This window comes from Artemia sp. Qi Xiang Cuo, chromosome 2 (genome assembly GCF_049724085.1).
Source record: "Artemia sp. Qi Xiang Cuo chromosome 2, ASM4972408v1, whole genome shotgun sequence".
NCBI lineage: Eukaryota > Metazoa > Arthropoda > Branchiopoda > Anostraca > Artemiidae > Artemia > Artemia sp. Qi Xiang Cuo.
The window spans coordinates 17,487,943-17,515,572 of NC_142795.1; the positions used below are offsets into that span (position 1 = coordinate 17,487,943).

The window sequence follows — 27,630 nt, forward strand, 5'->3', positions numbered from 1 at the left end:
AAATTCTAAATGCTGGTACAATTTTAAGGGTAAAACCGATCGGAGGGGAAAATGACCCTATTTTTAACCTTTTAGGTGTACTCTAGTCCCAACTGACCAGGGTTCAAATTTTGAGATGATCATTTAAATCAGAATAAAGAAAAATACAAATATATTTGTATTTGTGGATAACATGGCAAAATGCAACCCAGGATTAAGAAATATGTATTTGGGAAAACATTCATATAAAACTAATATTTCATAGACATGCTTAAATGGAAAGAATGCAGACATACTACATCTTGTTGAAATCAGAATCACACAATGACTTTTAATCAGTATGATTGAAGTTTCCAGACGTAACAGCTATAGGCTTGCGCCCAAAGTAACTCTTATTGTAGGAGATTTGAGCATGTTAGAAATAAAAAAAACGTTGCTATAGAGAAAAAGTATGATCAAGTCTGTTGATGAAATGGTGAAAAAGGGTCTACTTATTCTTGTAGATTCACAATCTGAATAAACTGCCTTTTTGAGTATCCCATTCCGACAGTCAGGCCCTTTTGTTATGTATGAATTTTCGGCAACAGTGTACAAAATAGAAATCTTAAGGGACTGGAATAGATAAATGTCCAAAGTGAGATTTCTTTTTTTAATGGCAAAGATTAGGATTAGTCTGACAGAGAACGGGAATAGCTTAAAATGTTTGGTAAAATTGTACTTTAGCAACTTCTGACTGTCTTGGAAAGGGGTTAGGTTAGGAAAATGAAACTTTCTGGGCTGGTTCTACAAGCTAAAATATGTCCTGGGAAGGTATTTTGAAGTACCTACCTCAACTCCTTCTCCCTCTAGAGGGTCCTGGCCTTTGATGAGCAACAAAATTGTTTTCAGCTTCACAACTTTGCTCAATCCCAATTTATCAGGTTTTAAAGATATGCAAATACATACCATAATTTTTTGAAATAAAACATTGACATGGCTTAAAATTCTGCTCAAATAACTATTGCATTTTCAGAGCTAAAGCCAGAGAAAAAGAAATTGATAACTGAAAATTAAGGTAAAATGTTGTTTTGTCAAAATGTCAATGGGTATAGACCTGTCATGTAGGCAAATTTAAGGACCCTCTAGAGAGAAGAGGAGTAGAGGTAGGTGCTTCAAAATACCTTCTTGGGACATACTTTGGTAAATTGTTACCAAGTCATATTATTGACCAACAAATAAAGTGAATATACCACTTGATGCTTTTTTTTATGCTCTTTCCAAATATAACAATCATTTTTGTCAGAAATGAATTTTACCCCCACCTCTATGTACCAATTCAGGGTATATATTTGCACATTAGAGGAGTGGGGATAAAGTTCAGACCTACCTCCCATTTAATAAAAAAAATCCCCCCCCCCTAATGTGCAAATATATAGGCTACCCTGAATTGGTGTATAGGGGTGGGGGTAAAATTCATTTCTGACAAAAATGATTATTATATTTGGAAAGAGCGTAAAAAAAGGCATTGAGTAGTATATTCACTTTATCCATAAGTCAATAATATGATTTGGTAAAAATTTACCCATACTTTAGCTTGTAGGCCTAGACCCATCCCTGAAAGTTTCATTTTCCTAACCTAACCCTATTCCAAGATAGCTAAAAGAAGCTAAAGTAGAATTTTACCAAATTTTTTGGTAAAATTTTAGTTTAGTAAATTCTTGTCATCCTAGAAAGTTACTGAGTTAAGGGAATGAAACTTCCTGGGCCTAAAACATACCCTGGGAATGTGTGGTCAAGCTACTTTGTCTAGCCTACTCTTCTCTTATTTCCAGGGCTTAGAAGATTGCATACAGGTCTAGGTAAAAGTCTAGGGCAGCAGCTCTCCAGAAAGGAGACATGCTAGTAAAAAGAGAAAAACTTTTAGCCTAGATTGATATGCTAATGTTATTTTTATTTTTATGGTCTTGTTCACTTTTTGTAATCTGTCCCAGCCCTTTTCCAATGGTCTCTAGGCTAAAAAAGAAACAAACCCTAAGAAATGATAGAATTCGTACTTTCCAATGTGCAGCAAGTATTGATGAATTGTATTTCCTTGTTTTTTTTCTATTCTTATCTGTTTTTAATCAGCTATAATCAATTGCAGGCTAAATTATATTTATTAAAATTTATAGTCTAAATATATTTAAACAACTCAAATTGCTTGATGTTAATAAATCAGTTGGGCCAGATAAGTTACATCCACATCTTCTGAAAGTGGTTGCTGAGACCATTGGCAAGCCACTCACCTAATTATTCAAAGTTTTCCACTTAACCAAGCAAGTACCAACAGTATTTGTCACCCTTTTGTTCAAAAAGGGAAATATAGCTAAAGCAGGAAATTACCATCCCAAGTATTACTTCTGTTGTGGCTAAAATCCTAGAAAGAGTGATGGATGACTCTGTCATGAAGCATATCAAATGTAATAGGATACTATTGCCCAGTCAATATGGATTTTAGTGAACAGAATGTTCAGATAGAAAAGAAACAAGCTTTTATCTACAATCAAATTTTCATCCTGAATCCAAATGTGACATTCATTTCTGTCACAAATTTTAATTTTTAGCTTTTCACAGACCCTCAAAGATGGTACCTTTTTCTACTCTCAATTTTATTCCTGTCAATTCAATTCATGGGTAAACCAGTTTTGACAAGATTTACACTAACATAGGTATATGAGCTGTATCTAAAGTAAGAGAGAAGGGTATCATTTTTGAGGGTCTGTAAAGGGTTAAAAATTAAAATTGCAACAGAAATGAACATTATATTTGAATTCAAGATGGAATTCTGATTATAAAGGTGAGTTTGTTCCTTGGCTATCTGAATACTCTGTTAACATACATGTTCACATGGATTTCAAGTTGGAAGGTCAGTGCAAACAACTTTGCTAGAGTTTATGATCTAATAACAGACCTGATCAATCATGTGGATTTCCTGTTGCTTGACCTTGCAAAAACATTTGATAAGTATCTATATTTGCATCTGAAAATAAAACAAACTTGTGTGGAAATTAATGTGGACCTTGTGGGTAGGATATCAGCTTTTCTTCCTGATAGAATGGAGAGAGTGAGGCTTTTTACTAATGAGTGAGAATAAATACTCTCTGAGAGATGCAAAGTCACCAATGGTGTTCTGCAGGGTAGTGTCTTGGACCTACCCTGTTCAATTTCTATTTAAATGATTTTTTTTCAACTAGCTACAAAGTGTCTCATGCTCTGTGCTGACTATTCAAAGCTGTTTAGTGCAGTCAACCATGAGTCACTACAACTGGATCTTGGCAGTATCCAAAACTGGGCAACAACATGACACATGAGTTTCAACATTGATAAATGTAGTTTTATACATTTTGGCAAGTCCAACCTAGGTTTAAATTGTACTATGGTCAATCCAACTTTAAATAACATAAAAGAGCTGCAAAGTGTGAATGAAGAAGATCTTGGTATTATTGCTGACAACCTGCATAAATTCCACTCACAGTGCAAGAAGACTGTGCCTCATACAAACTCTGTTCTTGGCGTCTTGAAGAGAGCTATTTCCAGTGGATTCCCCTATGTTTTTGTGAAGCTGCACAAGGCTCTTGTCAGGCCGTTGCTTGACTTTGAAATGTGCATAGCATCATTAGGGGACAGGGGTGGCATACGGCTTTTGAAAGGGGTGCAAAGGAGAGCTACAAAGGTTCCAAGAAAGATGAAAAACAAGTTTTATGATGAAAATTTGAAGGGATTGAAAATATACACACTGGTAAACTGATAATAAAGAGCTGATATGCTTATGACCTATAAGGTAACTTCACAAGAAACCCTCTCAATTCACTTGTCAACTTTCAAAAATATTGGTACTGTTAAGAGGGGACATTCAAAGAAGCTGATTAAGCCATTAGTCAGGACTCAACACCATCAACAGTTTTTCTTCTGCTGTGTAGTCAACCATTGAAATTTTCTCTCATATATAGCAGTCTCAGCACCCATTGATGAAGCTTTCAAGAAGTTACTGGATGTTGAGTGGAATGTTGTTCCCTGGAAGTACCAGTGAGATGCATCTGATGTAGAGCAATTCACAGGTCAAGAAGGACCTAAATTTGCTCCAAACAGCAAATTAAGGTAATTATTATCTTGTTTTTCTTACATTGCCTAGGGCTATGTGAGACCATTAGAGGAGGGCTATGGATGAATTGTCGAAAATGCAAACAATAAAATGAAAATAAAATTAGTAATCTCAAAGAGTCTCTTTGTTCTAGCATGTCTCCTTCTGAAGAGCTGCTATAAAAGACCTTTACCAAGGTCTATAGGCTCCCTATCTGAATTTTACCAAAAAATATTTTACCTTAATTTTTTATTTTTCAGTCTCTTTTTCTTTGACTTTAGTTTTAAAAAATACAATGCCTATTATTCCAGTAAAATCTTTAGCCATAACAAGTTTTTTTCCCCTGAATTTAAGATGAAGGTTTATGGATCTTTAAAACCTTTAAAGCCTTCTTTGAACAGAAGATCCATTTAGCAAGGTTTCACTTTTATAACACTAGGATTATAGGTGGTCATCGAGGTGAATGCCCTTTTGAGTTACAAGGAGTGGAGGTAGGGCCTTCCCAGGGGATTTTTAATGTTCTGAATGCATTCCTGAAAGTTTCATTCACCTAGCTCAACTTTTTTCCAAGATAACAAAAAGCCCATAAACTAGAATTTTATCAAGCCTTGAATGTTACATAGACCTAAATCACATGTTTGTACACCTCTTTAAAATCTGACAAAAAAAATTATTAACCTTAATTTTGGTTATTTGTCTCTTTTCAATTGGCTTTTCTTTAATATTGAAAATGTAATTCTTGTTGGGCCAATTTCAATAGGATTTAAAGTCATGTCAACGCTTTTGTTTCTAAATTTAAATAATTGATATACAAGTCCTTATACCCTATAAATAGGAATTATGCAAAGGTTTTTAGCTTAAAATATTTTCCTTGTGCCTCATTTGAGCAGAAGATCTATTTCTCAAGGCTTTGCTTTTATAACCAACACTATATACAAAATGGGCTGTGTATTTATCCATCTGGTGGAAGGAGGAGTAAGTGAAGCAATGTACTTTTAGGAATGAGGTGAATAAATATTTATTTTTCTTTTAAATGATTTTCTGAATTTTTAAGGGCTTCCTTCAAAGGGTCTTTGGGTCTTAATTTTTACCAAATACACTGTTAGATTTGTCATTAAATATTGTATACTGGTACAATGATCCAGGGTCATTACTAGCCAAAATGTTGGGAGGGGGGCAAGGGATTTTACTGACTGGCTGGTCATTTTTACCAACTGTTTTTTGTCAATAGTTAGTATACTATCCTTTTCAAATACAATACATAAAATCACTGCATGAGTCGGTAAAACTGGTGCATTTACCAACCAAGATTCAGATTTTAGTACATATTATTTCACTGTTTTAATGCTCTTTATTTAACCAAATGGAAAATTGTGGCACCATCTGTAAACTCGCAGCAGGAGTTGGTAAAACTGCTGTTTTTACCAACCAAGTTCAAGCTTTCTGTAGTTGACATGTCGGTATATCAAGTGACCAAAACATTAGGGAGTGGGGCGTCCCCCTCCCCCCCCCCATAGGTGATGGCCCTGCAATGATCATTACTGTTGCTGTCACATACAACCCCCCCCCTCAATAGGGTCAGATAAAGGCTTAGTCTATATAAAAAAAAAGTTTACCAGTTTCTTGGGTTTGCCATTATCCTTATTATATATTTCTCATCAAAAGTTGGTTCATAATGCCAAATAAGTCTAAAGCTAATGTGTATGAACCCTCCTCCCCCCCAGCAAACTTTAGTTTTTAGCCTAGTGGCCTAGCTCCATTTCTCCTATGAAGTTAGTTGAATTGTTCTGATACAAAAAACTTCCCATAACTATAACCAGGTACATCTTCAGGATTCTATCTTGAAGTGGTATATATCTAGGAGCAGAACAGGAATTCATGGAACATAGACAGACCCTACAGAAAACATACTATTTTGAAATAAACTTGAAGAAGGAAGAAAAATTGACAAATTATATAATAGTGACCTTTTTTTTGTGTATAATTCTTTGTGATTGAAAAAATTAGCATAATTCAACATTCATTTTGGGGCATTATAATAGCAAAAAACAGCACGAATTTCAAAATCTGGTGAGCTACTTTCTTTAATGTCCCCATTATATGTTGTTGATCCAATATTAACAATCCAATTGTAAATATTGGTAAATTGGTTATATAACAAAGTGATTATTATGGAAGTTAAGCTTGTTGTATATAAAAAAAGCCACAATGTGACTGAACTTGAGAATCTTCTGTTTTCTTTATTTTTGTTTATGTTGTTTCACCAGGATGGAAATCAGAGGGGGGGTTGCATTCAAAAACCAAGCTTCCATCATCAGCGTTGAAATTAGAACCCCGGCGCCGCGCCGATGAGGGAAGACCGGCGGCGGTGGGGCCGAAAACAGCGCACCACGCCTCGCCGCCGGTAAGATGTCGGTGGCGTGCCACCGATAAGATGTTGGCGGCGTGCCGCCGGCGTGAGCAATGTTGACCGCAAACATTAATGTTCTAATCAGTTTTCTCAAATCACAGCTGAAATTTTCAACAAATTCGAGCCTATTCATGAGTTCAAAAATTCACAAGTCGCTGGCTGGAAACTGGTCTTCTTTGTTATTCATCAAGAGAATTTTTTTCAACTTTTAAACTTTTTGGCATCCCTGTTTTCAATAAAAAAAAAATCAAGGTACTATCACTGAAATATAATAACTTCCTATGCCCCCCCCCCCCTCTGGATACCACCTTGATAGGATACCGTCTCTGCTTAAAAAAAAAATAACTTATTGGCACCCCTGCTTTAAAAAAAAATCGAGGTATTATCATTTAAATATGATAGCTCACTACCCCCCCCCCCCTCTGGATACCACCTTGATAAAATGCCGCCTCTACTTTAAATAAAAAAAAATAACTTCTTGGGATCACTGCTTTCAATAAAAAAAAATTTCGATATATTATCATTTAAATGTAATACCCCCCCCCTCTGGTTACCATCTTGATAGGATACTGTCTCAGCTTTCATTAGGAAAATAAGTTACTTAATAATTAACGAGGTCACTATATGGTTCAAACAAACACGCAAAATAACGTTAAACAGCTTAGTGTTCCTGGAAAAAAATTGAGGGTATGAGTGGTATGAGTAAAGAGGTACAAATACAACAACAAAAATGTCGAAATTATTCAGATATACCTCAAATTATTGGAAAAATGAGTCACAGATTCGCCGTGGCATTCAATAGGATCCAAAAAATCTAATTAAAAGGGAGCACACACAAAAGCCAAATTAGGCCAGTAGTCTATGAGAAATCGAAAAATACCCAAGCAAATGAAAAAGTCTTAACAGGGGGCCCTGGGTCTATCAAAATATTTCAATGGTTTCCCAGGGAATTTGATATCTTTTTCTTCTGTCTCCACTTTAAATGAAAAAATAATTATCTTTTTGGCATCCTTGCTTTCAATAAACAAAAATGAGGTATTATCATTTATAAATGATAGCCCCCTATCCCCCCCCTATATGCAATAATTTACAATTTATTTATGAATCATATTTTTGGGATAACTTCCGGTTCTATCTTTAATTCCCCAACCTTGTACAAAACTTAGTCTATAGCTAAATTTTGTCTCAATAGAAGGTTTTTTTTTGGGGGGGGGGGGGTAAAGTTTCAGAAAGAAGATTGTATTTTCTATCAGGCGTTCAATAATTGAGTATTAAACATTAAGAAAATCTTATCTAAAAACAGCAAAAAAAATCTGCAAACTTACAATTCAGCTGTCGAAACAATCTGTCTGCTGTCAATTTCAAAATCCAACTGAAGGCTGAAGCTGTATAGTAGTGAATTCGTTCTATAATTCTATTCAGCTTGAAAATAAAATTCTTGACTACGAACGATGTTAGAAATAGCGATTGGGAAACGACATTCGAAATGATTTAAACTCATTTCATAAAGACGACACTGTTTTTGTCACATATGAAGAATTGTGTATATTGCAATATTTGCAATTGCATATTGCATCTGTTTGGTTTTTATGCAAAGTAACAAAAGAGACAAAAATTAATGAACAAGAGAGTAGTGAAGAATTATGGTATGCAAATTAATATTTGGCAGGGAAAGTCATTGGTGATAAATCGCTAGGGGTGGCACCGTAATTGCGTGATTTTCTGGGATTCGGGGAACCAAATTTTTTTTCGGGGTGAAGCATAGATTTTCGGGGAAATACCCGAAAATTCGGGGAAAGTGCAAGCCCTGCTTTATTTCTAATCACGAAAATCGAAATACTAAACCACACGAGAAGGAAAAGCTCCGACTTTGCGGTTGACGCAATAAAGAATTGCCGCAAAATTAATTTAAAGTCGAGCGAACCCCGCCGCCTCTGTGGCGGCGGCGCGCCTGCGGCACGCCGGCGGCGTTCGACCGGGCCTTGCGTCGGCGGCGTTCGGTCGATCCGCCGGCACGGCGCCGGGGTCTAGTTGAAATAGTTCAAAAATCTGTTTAAGTATCCTCGTATTACAAACGTTTAGTTGAAACCACTGCTCAGTTTGTTGTAATGTTGTCTGACAACACCATGGACACAAGCTTGGCACACACTTTCTTCATTACTAGATCTTTAGTAACAATTCAAAACGCAGCAGTAGATAACAAGGTCAGATCATTGGCAACCATCTGAATACTCAATTGATAGTCAAAGTCCAACTGTCAAACACATAACCCATTGTTGCTGGTTTTGCAAGATGATGGCTGCTCAGAGTATTGTTTGTTGTGAGTTTCCTCCTGGCCATCCTTAAAGGCCTTAGATCATCTCAAAACTTGTGAGTAGGACAGATAAGAGTCCCAGTAAGCCGCATAAATCATTTTGTTTGTCTCTTCAAGGGACTTTTTCAGTTTAGCACAAAGCTTAATTGCATTCAACTTTTTTTTCCTGTGACATGGTTGGCATTGTTGAGGTTCACAATAACTGACATCTAGGCACTTCTACATTTTGAAAAGCACTAAGACTACTTTCATTGCAAAGCTTAGTATCTCATGCGCCTATTCCAAGTGGTCTGATCCCACTCCTGCCAATAGGGATAATGCAGGAAATTTAATTGCATCACTTCTGGAATGAACCCTGTTCACTTTGAAACCAGGTTTCTGAGCAATCTCAAAGTGGTAACAATCTGTAATATATGAAAAAGTAATATGTACTTTTATAATATTCATTCCATCATTCCTTGGAATTAGGCTACAGATAGAGGCTGGAAATCATGCCAATGGTATAATTAGGGCAAACATACATTCTAATGGAGAAATCAGGTTGAAAAAAATATCCATCATTTGATGATCTTTCAAGATATAATTACAACAGTTTGTATAGAAATACCTTCCAAGTCAGCTAGAATGCAGTTGAAAAAGTGATTATTGTGTTTAGAAATTAAATATGCCCATTCAATTTGGGGAATAAAAAGGTGCATTTCTTTGTTTTCTATCCCGTTTTGGCATAACAATGTTATTTTAGCTAATGTAGCCTGGATTTTATTCAAAAGATTTTATTCTTTTAACTCTACTAATTTCGTAGATAGTCTAAACCCCATAATCTCGAATCTTTCCGTTGTTATAATACCCACTCCCTCTTCCCTCTGCAGGGCAGTGTTTTCTTTAGCTGGCTGAAAAGGTGGTAATTAAGATTGTTTATTGCTCTTTAGTGGATTTGTTCTGTCTTTCCTACAACAACTTAGCAAGGTTGTAGATCTGATTCATTATCAACAGTGTGAGATGGTGATTAAGGACAATTTCAACTTAAACCTGATTGATGGTTCTTCCTCTTCACTGGATTTGTTTTTCTATTATGCTTTCAGTTGGAATCCTTCCTATGATGTCTATACCCTCAAGAGTCACCAAATCGACTGTGACTGTTTTCGAACTGACAGCATTTTCTTCCATTTCTCTTCGTCATAATTTAGTGTTAGTTTGCGATATTTTGGACAACTTTCCTATCGTATCAATTCTTGTTCAATTTCAATTCTCTTGTTTTCCAAGTAAAGTCTAATTATTATTATTTTTAAGTTTTCAAGCTGTAAAAAATATTTTGAAAATGTATGGAAAATTGTTGTTTCAGTACTTAAACTAGACTCACGTTCTGATCCTCTTTCTTGTAGTTTGGTCATTGATGGTGAGATTGTGACAGGAACAGAGGATGTTCAGGAAAATTTGGCATCTTATTTTGCAAATATTGAGAAAAATACAGTTTTTTCTGTGAATTTTGGTGTCTCTGAGTCTTATTAAAAATCTACTTGCTTGAAATTCATGGTGCTACAGTCTGTTATTGATTCTGAAGTAGCTAAAATTGTTATATCGCTGAAAGGTACGTCTTCATCAGGTCCAGATCAGACACCAATATAGGTCTTCAAACTATTTTACTGTGTATTTTGTTCCAATTAACAAAGTTGATAAGTTTATCTTTTGAATCTGGGGTGTTTTCAGATGCTCTTAAATGCGCTATAGTTATAGTTCTTTACAGAGGAGGCCATTGGAATAACCTGTCTAACTACGACCTATCTCACTCTTGTTGGTTTTAAGTAAAGCGATTGAAAAAGCCATGTTATAATGCCTCCTTAAGCTTTCTTTAGGCTAAAGATTTTTCCATGATTTCCAGTTTGGATTTCAGCCTAAACATTCTACTGAACACACATGTGTTTCTTTACTTGATTTTATCCACTGTGCTTTTGATTCTGGTCTGATTCTGGCAGTTTTGTTTTTAGATGTTCGAAAGGGTTATGATTGTCTGACCCATCATATTCTTCTTGGAAAACTTACTCTGGCTTATGGTCAAATGCTCATTCTTGGTTCTTCTTATTTCTGTTGGGACGCGTTATCGCAATTGGTGAATATTTTCATAATACTAACCTGCTCTACCTCTCACTTCTCTCCTTTCTCTATATTAATCTCAGCGCTCACTGAAAGCCATGAAACTTTGGCATATAAAATAAGTTTTTCAGGCTTCGATAATTCTCCCTCCAGTCACAGAAACATCCACTCCACATACCCTCCTTTATAATAGCAGATACATTATTACACACCATTGTACATAACTTTATGAAGCCGGAAATGAATTAACTCTGTTAAATGAAGATTTAAAATAATCGTCTAATGTTACCATTTTTTTTTTTTTTGTTGTGTTTGTATTTATGACCAGTTGTACTACAAGGCTTTATGGATGGCTTATTTTTGATGGTCCTATTTCACTAGCTGGTTTTTCTTTTGTCTGGATCCCCTTGACCAAGGAACTACAGGTGTAACTTTCAACCCATGTGAAAAAATGGTCCATTTGCGTAGCTTTTTGAAGCAGAAAGTTTTTTCAATTTTTCTTAGTATTGGATTTCTTGTGGCCCAAAAACTATTAAGTTTCAAGCTGATGGGAAGTTCTTACCAGCCCTTTTTGGGGCTTGTACCCCCAAATACTATGGGTTTTATTAATTGGCCTCAGTACCTATGGTTTTAAGTTTCAATCTGTTCAGAAAACGAGTTGCTTTTGTCGTTTTTGGGGCCCAGTTTTCTGGAAAAATGGTTATTTTTTCTTCTTTTTTTATGAATTGGGGTCTCAGGGATTCACTAATTTTTGCACCACTTTTGGGAGCTAAGTTTTTTTTCTAAAATTACATTGGGGCCCAGCTGGCCCGAGTACATAAGAATATAAGTTCAAGCTGATCAGAAAAACGTAGTTTTTTTATCTTTTTGTTTGAAGGGGGTGGGGCTCGTACTTCTAAACTGTTTTTTTAGTGTAATAATTTCCCCTTGACCCAGGAACCTACAAATGAAAGTCACACTTTATTTTAAAAAAAATGGGCTGTATTTTGGGCTCTAGTTTTAGGCAAACTGATATTTTAATTTTTTTTTAAATTTTTATAAATTGGCCGAAGGACTTGCAGATAAACAAATCAATCTGACCCCATTAAAGTTTTGACCTATTCCCTTGGGGCCGGGCCCCAACCGGTTTTTTAGAGCCTTTTGGCAAGATGTGTATGCTAAAAGGTTTAGATCACCTGACATTGGGGTCTAAAAAGGCCAAACAATTTGTTTTCTTAATGGCTTGAAACTTACATCCATAAGTTACAGGGCTAGGGAATCTCCAATATATAAGAAAGTTAGGATGGGGACATGGGCTCCCCAAAAATAGTGCTATGAAATGGCTCCATTTCTTTTATAAACATCGGTTTGAAGCTTATATCCCCAAGTCGCTAAGCCAATAAGACCCTTATGAGAAAAAGGTTGCCCAAAAATACGGTAAAAAATAGACAAATAAGCTTTTTTCAAATGCCTCAAAATCTAAATCCTCGAGTCCCTGCTTCCCAGGGCTAAGTGAACGTCAATTTACAAATATATTTTTTTGGTTGGGGCACAAGCCCCCCAGCCGAAAAATATGTGAAGAATCTTTATTTTTCACTAACTTAGAAACATGTATCTGCAAATTCCAGAGACAAAGGGGGCTCATTGCAGAAGAATTTTTTTTTCAAAATGTTCGCTCCCCCTACAATGAGGCTAAGAAAAAGTTAAAATGTTTTTTTTTTCGAATGGCTCAAAACTTTAATTCATGAGCTACTGTGTGAAGGACACCCTAATAAACAAATATTTAAAGTCCGAAAGTTGGACCAAAGCACATTTTTTTGGTTTGCTTGAAACTTTTATATGAAAATCCTTAGGTCAAGGAGAATCCAATGCACAAAAAAAAAATGGTATGACAAAAAAGGGGCTTAACCTTTATCTGAAGATACTTGGGCCAACGGGACCCTAATCCACAAAATAAAAGAAAAAATCGAAAATAATGTTTGGCATGCCTGGGAACAAAGCCCCAGAAAGAGACTAAACTTTATTTTACTCAATGGTTTGAAACTAAATCAATAAATTCCAGGGCCAAAGAGACCCTAAGGGATAAAAAAAATAGTTTATTAGTTTTAGTGCATTGGGTCCTAAAATTGGCCAAAATACATTTTTACTTGCTTGAAATATATCGCTGTAAGTCCTTGGAACCCTGGTGCACAATGAAAATGAACACAAAATATTAGTTTGCCTAATAAAAAGCCAAAATTTTGGTTGTAATTTGTTTCAGGTTCTCTCTGGATTGCTTTGGCTTTCTTTGTACTCAACTTGCACAAGAAGATTTTTTATTAACATACTATAAATCTTCTTTTATCTGTTGAAAATGTTTTATTACTAAACAACATAATTTTTTGGGCAATTACCTTTAGAGTTCTGTGAACATACTCTATTGTTATTGTGTCACCTAAGACATGGCGTACTTGCACACATATTCAGAGATTGGGTAGAAAGACACACCCCCTCCCCACTACTTCCCACCCTTAAAAATAATTGCCTGAATTGAAATTAATATTTTCTCTTAATCAGTGACAAAATCTTGTTTTCTACTTGCCTGATGGAACTAATATTCGTTTTTAGTCTGTAACTCACTGCTTAAAGTAGCCAATCTGCTTATTGTACTTGAGACTATTAGTATCTTTTTGGTATTTAATTAGCTTGGAATAGGGGTTATCTACCATTCTAATTCAGAAATCAGTGTTCCGGCGGGCAAGTCTTCTGAATTATTTTTAAATTACCTCTTTACAAATCAGATGTTCATAACACGTCCTGTTTCAGCCGCTTCGCTTATGTGTTTAAATAATAAATCCTATTTCAGCCTGTGTATACCGTGCTTATGACCAAGTATTACAAAAACAAGAATAAAGAAATTATATGCATTGCCTTATCATTGTTTTCCCAGGCAAAAAATAACAAAAAATTACAGTATTATCTTTTTGAGGATTCTGAGAATATTTTTTTGAGGACAAGTCCTTACACACTTTGCTTATGTGTTTAATAATAAATCCTATTTCAGCCTGTGTATACCGTGCTTATGACCAAGTATTAAAAAATAAAAATAAAGATATTATATGCATTGCCATATCATTGTTTTCCCAGGCAAAAAAAAAACAGAAAATTACAGTATTATCTTTTTGAGGATTTGTGATGCATTGGCAAATTAAAATTATGCTTGTATGCTAAATAATTTTTTTTGTAGGTAACGTTAAGTATGGGGGTGGAAAATGGGACTTTTGAGGAAGAAATGAGTATTTTGTCGGGTAATGAAGAAGAACCTCCTTCATTGCCAATTCAGAATGGTTCAACCGCAAGAAGAAGAAATAATCTTCGTTTTCAAGGAGAAACAGCCTCGTCAGATGCCCCATCCTATGTACTTAAAGGAAGAATGAAGGACCTCTATGAAAATGTTAGTAGTTTTTTGTTGTTCTTGAAGAGAAAGGGTGGGCTTATTATAATGTAGTTTTGAATATTGCTCTTTCTTAATACAAATACTGTGTGGAACTAAACCAATTAGCTCATAAAGGGTGATGGGATTCTATGTTGGAGTAGGCGAGCTTAAATTGTATGATTTATCACTAGATAAAAGTATAATAATCAAGCCTTTTAATCTCATTTTCTGAATAAAGAAATCAAATCTAGGGTTCAAAATTATGAAAGTAACGCAAAGAGCTAACAATTCAAGCCGTGTGTATTTTTTTAATTTTATTTTTATTTTTTATTTACATATGATTGAAAATTTGGCCTGTCGAGGCTTTTGAAAATCATATTTAAAATTAAACCTTATCTTGAATGCTCGGTAGAGATTTTCTGTGATTTTGATACTTTCTAAAAACTTTCTGACTAAACTTCCCCTTTTTAAGCTGAGTGTTCTCAGCAGTCCAAAATCATGATTTTACCCTATAAGAAAATCAATGTCAGAAATTATGGTTCGAAGTTGCAGACTTGTCTCGTTAAAACGGTGCAACATAATATTTGCCATTAACGCTTATAGCAAATTTTATATTTGAACAAATGATAATTCTAAGGTAGAGGTATTTTCTCTTTACAGATTTTATGAATTTACACAGTATCCAGAGGGTGTTTGGGGGTGGGGGGTGCTGACTGAAGAAAATAAATTTCTTCATAGGTTTTAAAAATCACTAAACAAGAAAGGAGAATCTCTTGAAACTAAAACCTGCTAAAAATATAATTTCAGTTGATGTTTTTTTTAGAAAAATCAGCAACCTGCCTGAAAAACTATTGCTAGACAATTTTTCTTCATTTTTTAAAGCTGTCAAGTACAATTTTTATTGCTTTTAACTTAAAACACAAAAAAAAAACTAAACAGTGAAAAAATTCAACTCAGACAGAAATGAAATATGTATAAAGGATCAATGCTTGCACTTCGTCTTTAAAAGATGTTGAAATTGTATTCATCTTTTGTAACAAAATGCTTTTGGTAGTTGATAAAGCAGGCAATTGTAAAAAGAAATTCAATAGGTTCCAAGACAACATTGGCTACACGTAACATAAGAAAAAGCGAAGGAATGAAAAACATTAATAAACAAAAAGATAATAAACAAATAAACAAAAAGATAATAATAAACAAAAATTATCCTCGTTGTTAATAAACAACGAGGGTAATTCTCAGCCAGTGAATAACGAAAACAAACTGAAATTTGGCAAAGAAATATGCCAAATTTGTTGAAAAAGAAAATTCAAATTTTTTAGAAGGATAGTTCTTTTTAAAGCTTAATTCCATAGATGTTCCCTAAATTTTATTCCTGCATGACTATATATACATATATATATATATATATATATATATATATATATATATATATATATATATATATATATATATATATATATATATATATATATATATATATATATATATATATATATATATATATATATATATATATATATATATATATATATATATATATATATATATATATATATATATATATATATATATATATATATATATATATATATATATATATATATATATATATATATATATATATATATATATATATATATATATATATATATATATATATATATATATATATATATATATATATATATATATATATATATTTATATATATTTATATATATATATATATATATATATATATATATATATATATATATATATATATATATATATATATATATATATGTATATATATGTATTTATGTATGTATATATATATCATATATATATATATATATAAAAAAAGATAGTGTTTGGAGTTAATCACCAATAAAAGCAAATATGGACAGAACAAAGAATGGAAAAATTGCTAAGAAACGAAACAACGAAACAAGAACAAATTTAATATATATATATATATATATATATATATATATATATATATATATATATACATATATACATATATATATATATATATATATATATATATATATATATATATATATATATATGTATATATATGTATTTATGTATGTATATATATATCATATATATATATATAATAAAAAAAAGATAATGTTTGGAGTTAATCACCAATAAAAAGCAAATATGGACAGAACAAAGAATGGAAAAATTGCTAAGAAACGAAACAACGAAACAAGAACAAATTTAATTTTTCAGCCAGCAAGTTTTTTGCTAAAGTTTGGTTCTTGTTTTTGAATACGTCCAAAGGTTATCTTTTTTCTTATTGTTTTTCTGCTTGTTTTATTTTGGTTTTTATTTCGGTCGTAAAAACACATTATTCTTAAAAGACTTTGGTGTCAGAGTTGCTGTAGACAAGGCCCATTAATTGTTACTTTCTTAGCGTTTATATTTGTTTGATAATAGACCACTGTGATTCAACTAGACGACAAAAATATATATACAAGAATTATTGATATAAAAGAAATTTATCAGACATAATTTTGCTATTTTAATTCTTGACCTTATTTTCTAAATCAGCTTTTTCATTTCCAGAATCCTAATTTGTTCTTCGACGACGGGTTGAGAAAAATTGATTTTGTCTTGGTTTGGGAGCAAAATGTAAAAGTAGAGGGAGCTGAAGAAAGGCGTCGGATTTTCGAAGAAGAACTTGAATTGGAAGGCCTTGAACTTGAGCGAAAATTTTCTTCATCTTCTCACCAGCTCGTTAAGATACATGCCCCCATTGTCATTATTGAAAGATATGCAGAGCTGTTGAAAATGCGATTGCCCATGAAACCGGTATGCTAAATTGTTGTTTGCTAATGTTGGATTATTGTTTATAGAAAGAGTAAAGGGAAGAAAGAAAGCGAGAGAGAGAGAGAGAGAGAGAGAGAGAGAGAGAGAGAGAGAGAGAGAGAGAGAGAGAGAGAGAGAGAGAGAGAGAGAGAGAGAGAGAGAGATTTATTTCATGTACCAGAGAAAATAGCAGCACTGGTTTAATATACTTCCCAATAAGTAAGCAAATTCTGACTGTTAAGAGTAGACAAACATGAAAATCAGATGATTTTTTTTGAAGTAAGACTATTACCGTAGGGAAAAGGTTTTGAGATAGTGTTTTTTTTTCAATTCGATAAAAAGCTGTTCGGACACTAAGCTCTCCTGTCTGAAATTTGGGGGATATCACCAGTTTAGATTTTTCATTACGCCTTTCCCTTGTCTATTTTTTGGTTCCCATATTGTTAAGTCATGGTTACATTAAAGCAAAATAAATAAAATTTGCCGACTTTTAGCCATTAACAAAGTTCGTCAAGTGAGTGTAATGACGAACCGAAGTAAACTGAGGGTCAATAACTGCAGCCCTGATTCAACGATTGATAAATTTTAAAATCAAGGAAATAAAAATATAGAAAAACTTTTATAGCATTTCAAATAAGACAGCGTAAAAATAAACACAAAAAAGCAAACTTTTAATAATAAAAAAGGGGCGAATATTTTGGTTTTACGCCTGAAAGCCTTTATTAACTAAAATCCAAAGAATTAGATTTTATATTGGGGGGGGGGGCTTCCCCCACTTCAATGCCTTGCTCTTTACTCTAAAGTTTGACCTTTATTCCCAATTCTATAAGAATGATTCCGGAAACACAAGGGCCGTTTAATTAAAATCAGAACCTTTTTTTGAAATTACTAAAACACTTTAGCTTGAAGAGAGGAATATTGAAGAGGGGACAGCCCCCCTAATATATGTAATAATTTCTGTTCGTTTTAAGTTTTAATGTTGCTTCTTACTTTCAATAGAAAGAATCTTGTTTTTTTATTTTATTTAATATCACAATAAAATAAAGCGACAGCAGGGACACAGTTCGATGTTTGTTAATGGAATCTAGCGAAATGAAATAGTCTATTTATTTAAAAAAAATTACATATACCTTAGGTTAGAACAAATATAATTAAAAAATTGGTGAAGAAGTCTCTAAAAAGTATTTCAAAAGTTTATTTCAATTTGACCTTTATTTATAAAGTTCTCGTTTGGGGCTGATAATGCGGAATGTCATTATTTGAGGTACTTGAGGTTTTGACCTGTCTTTTAATTAAATTCTTATAAATAGGATTCAGTCTTTATTCACCGTCATCTCTATTTATACAAAAAAGAGGTCAAAGAGTCAAATTAGTTCTAATAGTGGAATGTGAATACTAGAGAAAGAATTTAAAATAACAAAAAGTGCTTCCTTTTATAGTATTGCAACAAAATTGTACGTGATGAAGATGTATTCCTTACGAGCTCCCAAATTGCAGGAAAAAACACAGGGTAGTGGGAGGGGGGGGATATGCCGAATGTCGATTTCAATGATGATTGCTAGAAGTTTCAACTCGGGTTAGAGCTGGATATTTTTGGAAGTTATTTTTTAGATTAGAAGCACTGGTAAATGGTGAAAGTGATCCATAAGTTTCATTTGCATTACTGCCAAGTTTCAGTATTTTTACAAATGGGATTACACACTGTCAATGTGTATGCGCATGGATGGCGGGTATTATAAGCTGTACCAGAAGTCCCAAAGTCGATCCAAAAGAATCACAAATTCTTGATTTTATTAGACAAAAAGCGGTTTTCATTGGCAGTTAGTGACGTTTTGACTAGAAGGCATAAAATACCACTTTCAATTTTAATAACTTTTTGTTAGGGCTAAAAACTAAATTTGGGACAGATAAATTTTTGACACATCAAATAAAAAATAAAACATTTAGTGGCTTTAGGTATTTTGCTTGCACGACCTTCTGCTCATAAAATTGTAAAATTTTATCTTAGTTTATGTAATTGAAAATCATTAATTAGGAATTCCCAAATAATATTTTGGTTTATTTTTGGCAGATGATGGCAGTCTCAGACATTAAATAATGGCCTGAGAAAACGTACAGGAGCACGGATGAACATTTGATTAAATATATATATATATATATATTTTTTTTTTTATATATATATATATATATATATATATATTATATATATATTTTTTTTATATATATATATATATATATATATATATATATATATATATATATATATATATATATTATATATATATATATATATATATATATATATATATATATATATATATATATATATATATATATATATATATATATATATATATATATATATATATATATATATATATATATATATATATATATATATATATATATATATATATATATATATATATTCGCATGGATCTTTTTGTACTCTTTGTTTCGTCGTAAGAAATCTTGAAGCCAAACCTTTGTATATTGGCCAACATAACCCCCTCCCAGGAATTCAACCCAATTTTTTCTTTAAAAGTTTAAATTTTCAGTTTCTCAAGTTCATTATTTGCCATAAAAACGTGTTAATTTCAATAACCTTGATGAAGTAAGTTGTGAAATGGAATTCTTTTCTTTTAATTCAGAAAAAATGTGAATAAACTATTGATTAATTTATTGTTCCGTCTCGTGCTTTTTGTTTCGTCGTTTTAACCGTGAGAAATCTGCTTAATGGGATTTTATTTCAGGAGAACGGATATGAACATCGTGGGATCCAGTCATTTTTTTATTCTAGACAATTTTATTTGTTTTCTGGCATCTACTAAATGGCAATTTTTCCTTATTTTACTCTCACTATTTGCTTAAGCCTTTAAAGGGTTTAAAATACTCGGTAAGAAGGATAAATTTGTTTCTTTGAGATTTTGTTGGAAAGAAAGGAAACAAATTTAAAAATAAAAAGAACAAAAAGGATCTTAAAAGAAAAAAATAAATAAGAGAAACTAGAATTTCTAGCCAGTGCTTTTGAACTAAACTTAGCAGCACTGTCTTATTAAAATATTTTTTTTAGCCGGAACTTTTTTCTCTTATTTTCTGTCTATCTGCCAAAGAAGTGAAACTTATTTCAGACAGCCGATGTTTGCAATAAAGATTTGACTCATTTCTAATCTTCATCGTGTTTGCCTAAGTGTATGAAAGTTGTCTAAAGTATTCGACTATATTGAGTTACCGTTCTCTTAGAGAATTCGATAAGAAGAAAGAAAACATTACTAGAAAAATGAGGTATTATTTCTACGAAACTTCTAAGTATTGCTTGAGAAATAAATTAATAAGAATTGCTTTATAATTTCATTTATTCTTTAGTTTTATGTTTTAACTCTACTAATTATCGGAATTATTTCTTTGGCTTTTTTACTTTTCTGGGAATACCAGGACGATAAATAAAAGTTCAAATAGGGATAAAATCCTTTTAATAGACAGTGTTTCACATTGTTTATCGTCAAGGAAAGGCAGTGTGGTCTTCGAAATCATCCTTGAAAAAACAGGACAAAAAATCTAACAGGAAAACAAAAAATACTTCTTCGTTTTTCTGATAAAACAAAGAAAATTTCGGTTTGAAAAAAAAGTAGAAAAAATATTAGATGTACTATTTTAGCAAACTGTTAATTGAAAAATCTTTTTTTGTTGCAGTTTGTTTTTGTTTTGTTTTCTTTTTTTTTTATTATAAAGGAAATTCTTTCCGATACTTATTTATATTGTAAAGATCTCGTTTGCAAGGTTTTTGAAAAGCTTAAACTGTAAATTGAAAAACGATTCAATTTAACGTTCATTCAAAATTTAGTGTGTTTCAAAATTTAGTGTGTACTTTTCTGGGAATACCATGACGATCAATAAAAGTTCAAATAGGGATAAAATCCCTTTAATAGACAGTGTTTCACATTGTTTATCGTCAAGGAAAGGCAGTGTGGTCTTCGAAATCATCCTTGAAAAAACAGGACAAAAAATCTAACAGGAAAACAAAAAATACTTCTTCGTTTTTCTGATAAAACAAAGAAAATTTCGGTTTGAAAAAAAATAGAAAAAATATTAGATGTACTATTTTAGCAAACTGTTAATTGAAAAATCTTTTTTTGTTGTGGTTTGTTTTTGTTTTGTTTTCTTTTTTTTATTATAAAGGAAATTCTTTCCGATACTTGTTTATATTGTAAAGATCTCGTTTGCAAGGTTTTTGAAAAGCTTAAACTGTAAATTGAAAAACGATTCAATTTAACGTTCATTCAAAATTTAGTGTGTTTCTTAGTCTTCTATTTGGAGTTAGTGTTCGGTGTCGATAATAAAATTGTTTTAATAGTTCAAATTAAAATTCGTCTCCCCAATTTAATGATCAAATAGAAAGGATCTTGGTTGTAAATCCTTCTGCCTTATTAAGTGTATTTTGTGAGATCTTCTTTTATTTCTCTTTAATACTCTTTAAAATAATGATTTGAAAAGCTTTGATTTTATATGCAATGCAAATGGAATATCCCCTTATTAATTTGTTGATTCTTTTACTTTTATCATTTTGGAATATGATTTGACTATTAGTAACTGGACGCTTAGTTCAAATGAAGAACTTGACTTAAATTTTGCAGTGAACATATTATTAATTAATGTATCAGTGTTAATTTTAGTTTCTGACTTACATAGGATTGGAGAAGATCCACAATGATGCAAGACAATGGATTCCATAGATATCTTAAAAAGGTAGCTTGACCCTACCCTCATTTTGCTGAGTAGGAAAGCAACAACCATAAAATCTGCTTAAAAATGCAAAATATGAGATGAGTATAACCGAACATCAGTTTTCAAGAGTTGATCTGTGTCAAACCTGGAAAATTTATTGCTTAGAAAATAACTTTTCTTAGACTTAGGTTTCCTATAAATTTTGTTCATAGCGTCATAATTTTGTAGATAAAAACTGAAAGAAATGCTCTAGATAAACTTGCTCTTCCTTACATTCAAGCAACTTACACTTTCCTTTTTTACTTTCAATTTATTTTTATGTCTATTTTAAGTAAGTATTAAACTCTAATTATTGCTTAAGCTTTTTGTTGGCGTAATGATCGTTTGTACTTTAACCTACATTGGAATAATTTTAAGTTATCTGAAATTAGGATATTTGAAGCTTGTCAGGAAGCCACCCCTGTCACGGGGGGAGAAAGTGTATATCCTTTGTTTATTCAATAAAAGCAATGAGCTATTGAATGGTTGTTGTTATCCTATTTATAACAAAGGGGTCTCCTTGCATGCTAGTATAGTCGTTCGTGTTTTATTAGTGGATTGCTTATGTGAATGGTGTTCTTACAGCCAGCCCCTGCGGAAGCTAGTAATGATCAACGACGGGGAAGCTTGGAAATACTTTATAAGGTTGGTGAATTTTGGATAATATTAAATACTCAGGGCTGGAACTCTGGCATTTTTCGATTTTTTTCAGTGTAAATACCAAAATTGTACTTTTCAAATCTAGGAGGGGGGGAATGCTGACTAAATCACACTGTCTAAAGATGACATAAGATAAAATGTCAAAACAGTAAACGATTAAAATAAAAAAGTGTATTAACTCTGTCGTTTGCAATATTGGAACTTTATGCCTGGAAACTTCTATTATCCTGTCTATTTTCTTGAACTTTAAGTAAACCTCTTCTCTCAACCAAAATTCTTTTTAATAGTAATAATTGAGAAAATAATTATTTTCTCATCGATTAAATAAATTTTCTTTAATATATTCAAACCAAATTCGCTATGCTTGACGTTAGATAATACCCACAGCAAATAAACGAGCAAAAATTCCAGCCAGTTAAAAGCAGGAAACTTCTACTACTACTACTATTAACACCTCACTGTAGCACCAAGCTGCCTGAGGCCATTACAGCTACACACGCTGCTCCTCCATCATAATCTATTCAAAGCCTCCGTCTTTACACCCAGGAAGTCCCCATTTCCCTTAAATCTTTCCTTACGACATTCTCCGACCCCAACTGTGGACGACCTGCTTTCCATTTAGCCTAAGAAGGTTGGCCGAAAAGGACAACATTTGGCAATTTGTCATCCTTCATCCGTAGAAAGTGCCCTATCCAACCTTTCTCTTGTTGTACCCTTAGAAAGCGGGATTGAACCACACTTTTCGTATAGTCTACTGTTTGAAATACGGTCAGTCAGCCGGGTCCCCAAAACAATCTGTAGGCAACTTCCCTGGAAAACATTTGGCAAATCTTCTTCCGTTTTGAAGAAAAGGATAAAACAATGCAAATATATCGGCTGAGATCCCTATTCAGCCTTCCTTACTGTAAAGAGAAGAAAATGATACAATAGAATAATATACGCAAAACAGAATAAAAAGACTAACCTAAAAATTACGTAACTAAAAGAGCTCCTTAAACTGTTTTGAGTTTCTAAGCTTCGCATCAGTTTTATCTTTACTGTAGCCAATTTTGGTTCTTTTTAGAAGCCATGCGTCTAATCCATCTCTCAAATGCCCTTTTACACCTTCTCCGAACGTCTTCTAAAAAAAAGAAGCAGAAACTTATTTGTACAAGTTTATCGGCGGTTTGGTATAGTATAATCTAAAAGCAAATTATCTTCTTTGTTACTTGCTTAAAGAGGTTATAACCTATCATGCATGGTTTTCAGTATGGATTTTTTTTTACAAAATTCAAAAGATCTTGTTGATTGTCAAATTCCTTTAAAATTAAAACGGTTCTTTACTTTAGATAAATAAAAGATTCTTCTCAAAATAAACGATTAAATTTTGGATAGTTGAATATAACCGATTCTTATATAAACCATAATTTAAACGATAACTAACGTTTAATATAAACGATAATTTAAAATGAACTATTCTTCTCAAAATAAACGATTAAATTTTGGATAGTTTAATATAACCGATAATTTAAACCATAATTAACGTTTAATATAAATGATTATTTAAAATGAACGATTCTTCTCAAAATAAACGATTAAATTTTGGATAGTTTAATATAACCGATAATTTAACCGATAATTAACGTTTAATATAAATGATTATTTAAAATAAACGATTCTTCTCAAAATAAACAATTCTTTAATGTTGGATAGTATTGAATACTTAGGGCTGAAGCTTCTGTAGTATACGAGTTTCCTAATTCAATTTATCTTCGATTAGAAACAAATTTGATTATTATTTTGGATACAAAAAAGGTAACAAAACTTGAAGTAGCTGTAAAAAAAAATTTACTTCAAATGGTTTTAAAAAAGCTTTGATATGCCTTAACCACTTTAAAGATTTTTGAGTTGCTTATGCGAAGTAATCGCTAGTGCCTGATTTTGCCTATGGTCAATTTTTGAGTTCTGGGAGTATAGAGTTGCTCCGTGTTGCCTTCCTTAGAGTGTATAGCTGTAGTGAACCATAGGGGAAATTATAATAGAGGAGACTTCGAAGTAAAATTGTATCTCATTTTTTTAATCGGTCAAGTGAAAACTTACACAGCTGCATACGTCTTGAAAATTTAGGAAACCTTGGAATTCAATTTTTAGTGCAAAAGATGTTCGGTGCAGGTATGCAGTATTAACAATTATCGGGCGCTAATTTTAAAAATAAAGAACGTGTATGAAAAATAAGCAGAAAATCAACGAGAAAAATGTATCGTCATGGAGATCTAGAAAGTGTAACTTTTCCCGATTGCTGTAACAATAGACAATCACTGCCATTAAGGGGTCGTAAACTGGGTGAAAAAAAAACAAAACAACAGTGACTGAATGATTAAAACTCTTCAATAATATAACCTGCATCTCGTTTCCAAACTGGAATTGAAAAGAAATATACATATATATATATCATTAAGGATCTCAAAATCTAAGGTATGCATCAATATATTAATAAATTTCTTCAGGATTAAACAGTTCGAATTATTTATTAGTTGATTTACCAATAGGAGAATATTTTAAAAAAATTAGGCTATCAAATTTTTGTTGGATTTACCCTTTTATTTGACTATTGACGTATCCGTGTAAGCCGTTTTTTTCTGATTTGAGAAACATCCCTTTTCTTATTTAATTTTGACATGTCTTACTAGCCTATATTTGTTCAATAGCTAAAGGTTGTACCACCCCATTGATTGTTGAAATACTTGACTATATGACGCCCGTAAATTGGGTGGCACAATCGTCCGGTTCGGCTTTTCGTTTAAACAGGATGAATTTCCGTTTGTATTTCTTCACGATTCACTGTTTCAGTGGGGAGAAACTTTGCGCAGTTAAAAGGGTTTTAATAGATGATCAAAATAAAAATCTTAAAAAATTCCCGTTTTCAGGTGTGAATAGACCTAAAGTGGAACCAGGGGCTAAAATTGTTTTCATTTTCATGTCCTTGGTGCTGTGAGGAGATTTTAGAGGCTGTAAAACATGGAAAAAGAAAACATGGGTATAATAGGAAACAAAATAAGGAATTAAAGATGAAAAAGCTCCTAGAGTAAAATAAAATAGCTTTTCAAATAAAAAACCTCTTTAATTTTTTTCTAGGTTTACCTTTTTTGTTTTGCGTATATCTTATCTTATGTTTTTTATCTTATCTTATATTTATTATCTTATCTTATGTTTTTTTGTTTGTTTTTTGTTTTTAGCATAGAGGATTGAGGATTATTTTTCACATTTCACTGGCTGAAATTTTTCTTGTTTGTTTATTCTATGGATTATCTTTCATAATTATCTTTGTCTTGAACAATTCTGATTATTGCTTTAAAAAGAAAAACAACCTAAAAAAGGTTTTAAATGGCAAACTAATTTTAAATAGCAAAAAGAATGTATTTAAATAGCTTAACCAGTTGGTACTGCAAATAGCCAAGAAGTCAATGACACATACTTTTTTCTTTTTTTTAAATTTGAGCCCTATTGGGTTTTTAACCAGCTATAGCAGACATCTACTTTTGAAAAGATTCCTCCTCTCAAAACTTTTAAGTAAATATGTCAGGACTTTATCCAATAAGTTTTTGTTTCACGAGATTTCAATTATTTGTTGGTTAAAATTTTTTATTAACTTAATCTCCCTCCCCCCTTGAATAAAATCATATCGAAAAACTATAGATGCAGAAAATTCTTTCTGTTATCAAAGACCTTTATTCTAGGAAGGAAAATAGCCGTAAATCCCCTTTGGGGTAAGTGAAAACCATTTTTCTGATTCCATGTATGCGGAAAAGCCTTTTCAGGCAGAAAGATATGTATTGTGAAAGTGAGTTCTGAATGTTTCCAAATAATTATTTGAAATTCATGAAGTGGACCTTGAATAAGAGCCCTCTCTTCTTAGCTATACGCTAATCAGGCTATACACGTCTTAAATAGTTGATGTTTCTTTAGCCTCAAGATAACAGGGTTTATAATTTCATCTTGCAAGATAATGTATAATGATTTGCATAGTTTCAGCCTTGGAGTTTACCTATTATTTCATTCTAAAATCTACTTTCATTGCCTTTTATTTCTATACTGTATAAATTTTGTTTTTCTAAAGGATTCTATGCCTCAATTACTTAGGATTTCTCTATCTGTTTGAATTTTACTGTTTGGTGTCAGATTTGTTACTGGGCTTTGCAGAGCAAATCTATACCTTTTAAGAAATAGGCACTGAAAATTTTAATCTTTTTTGTCAAAACATTTGAATCAATATTAAGAATAAAAAAAATGATTAGTAATGAGAGGGTAGTGACGTTCTAGTTTTCCTCCTTTCTTACAGCTCGTTGCGCAATGTAATCGCTTTTTATTTGCATCAGACTTTCAAATCGTATGTAAAAAGTTGGCTTGCTTGGCTAAGGGAATAATTCGTCTTGTCTCTATCTTTTCCCTAGCTATTTATCTTTTCTAACCTCGATGCATTTGCTTTTTGTTTCTCGTTGCTGCTTTTAGTGTTCGTTCTTATAGCATTTTCTCCTTATAATCAAGTTTTTGCTGAAGAAAAAATGTTGCTAAGTGTATTTCTCTATATTAATTGGTGTGCAAGGCCGAAGTTGAAGAAACTCCATTGAAGCGAAATTATCAGGATTTTTATAAGAACGGCAATTGAACTCCTATTCGCGTCCTGTTCTCTTTAAATAACCATATTTTCAGTAAAAAGCTGAATTTCTGCACCAAACTGAATGTATACCGAACGTAACCGCAAACCCATTTCAACGAATCTCCCAAGTCAGAGGGAAACTAAACGTAAATGTCCTCATTACTGCTTCTGTATTACACGGCATTCCTTTTGTGTCAAAATTGGTCAAAAAGGAGCCAAGAATGCACAAAATGAAACTAAGACTGCTGTTTTTATTATTATTATTACTATTTATTGGAAAACCCGTCATACAAAAAAGGAAAAGACGGAGCAATAAGCAAAACAAAAAAAAGCAATACACATAAACTTAGGAGTTATACATGTGGTTTGTAGTGACGAACGCTGGAGCTAAGATCTAAATCAGCACTTAGAACAAATTACAAAAAACGAGAAAGAAAAACTCAATTATACACTGCTCTGTAGGTATGCGAAAAAAAAAA

The 27,630-nt window shown here is 32.4% G+C and overlaps 1 protein-coding gene across 1 annotated transcript; it reads left to right on the top strand.

The window, feature by feature from the left end:
- The first annotated feature begins 591 nt into the window (after positions 1-591).
- Positions 592-22,572, top strand: LOC148954956 (anoctamin-5-like). Its single transcript, XM_089105785.1, has 4 exons — positions 592-613; positions 14,099-14,305; positions 16,849-17,094; positions 22,441-22,572. Exons 1-4 carry the CDS (start codon positions 605-607, stop codon positions 22,570-22,572), a joined length of 594 nt encoding a protein of 197 aa, XP_088961911.1. The 5' UTR covers positions 592-604.
- Positions 22,573-27,630: the final 5,058 nt, after the last annotated feature.

Bases quoted from the DNA above. Each gene is read 5' to 3' on its own strand.
- LOC148954956 (XM_089105785.1), top strand. The intron at 14,306-16,848 runs GTTAGTAGTTTT...TTTCATTTCCAG, and splicing joins TGAAGGACCTCTATGAAAAT to AATCCTAATTTGTTCTTCGA. The intron at 17,095-22,440 runs GTATGCTAAATT...GTGTTCTTACAG, and splicing joins TGCGATTGCCCATGAAACCG to CCAGCCCCTGCGGAAGCTAG.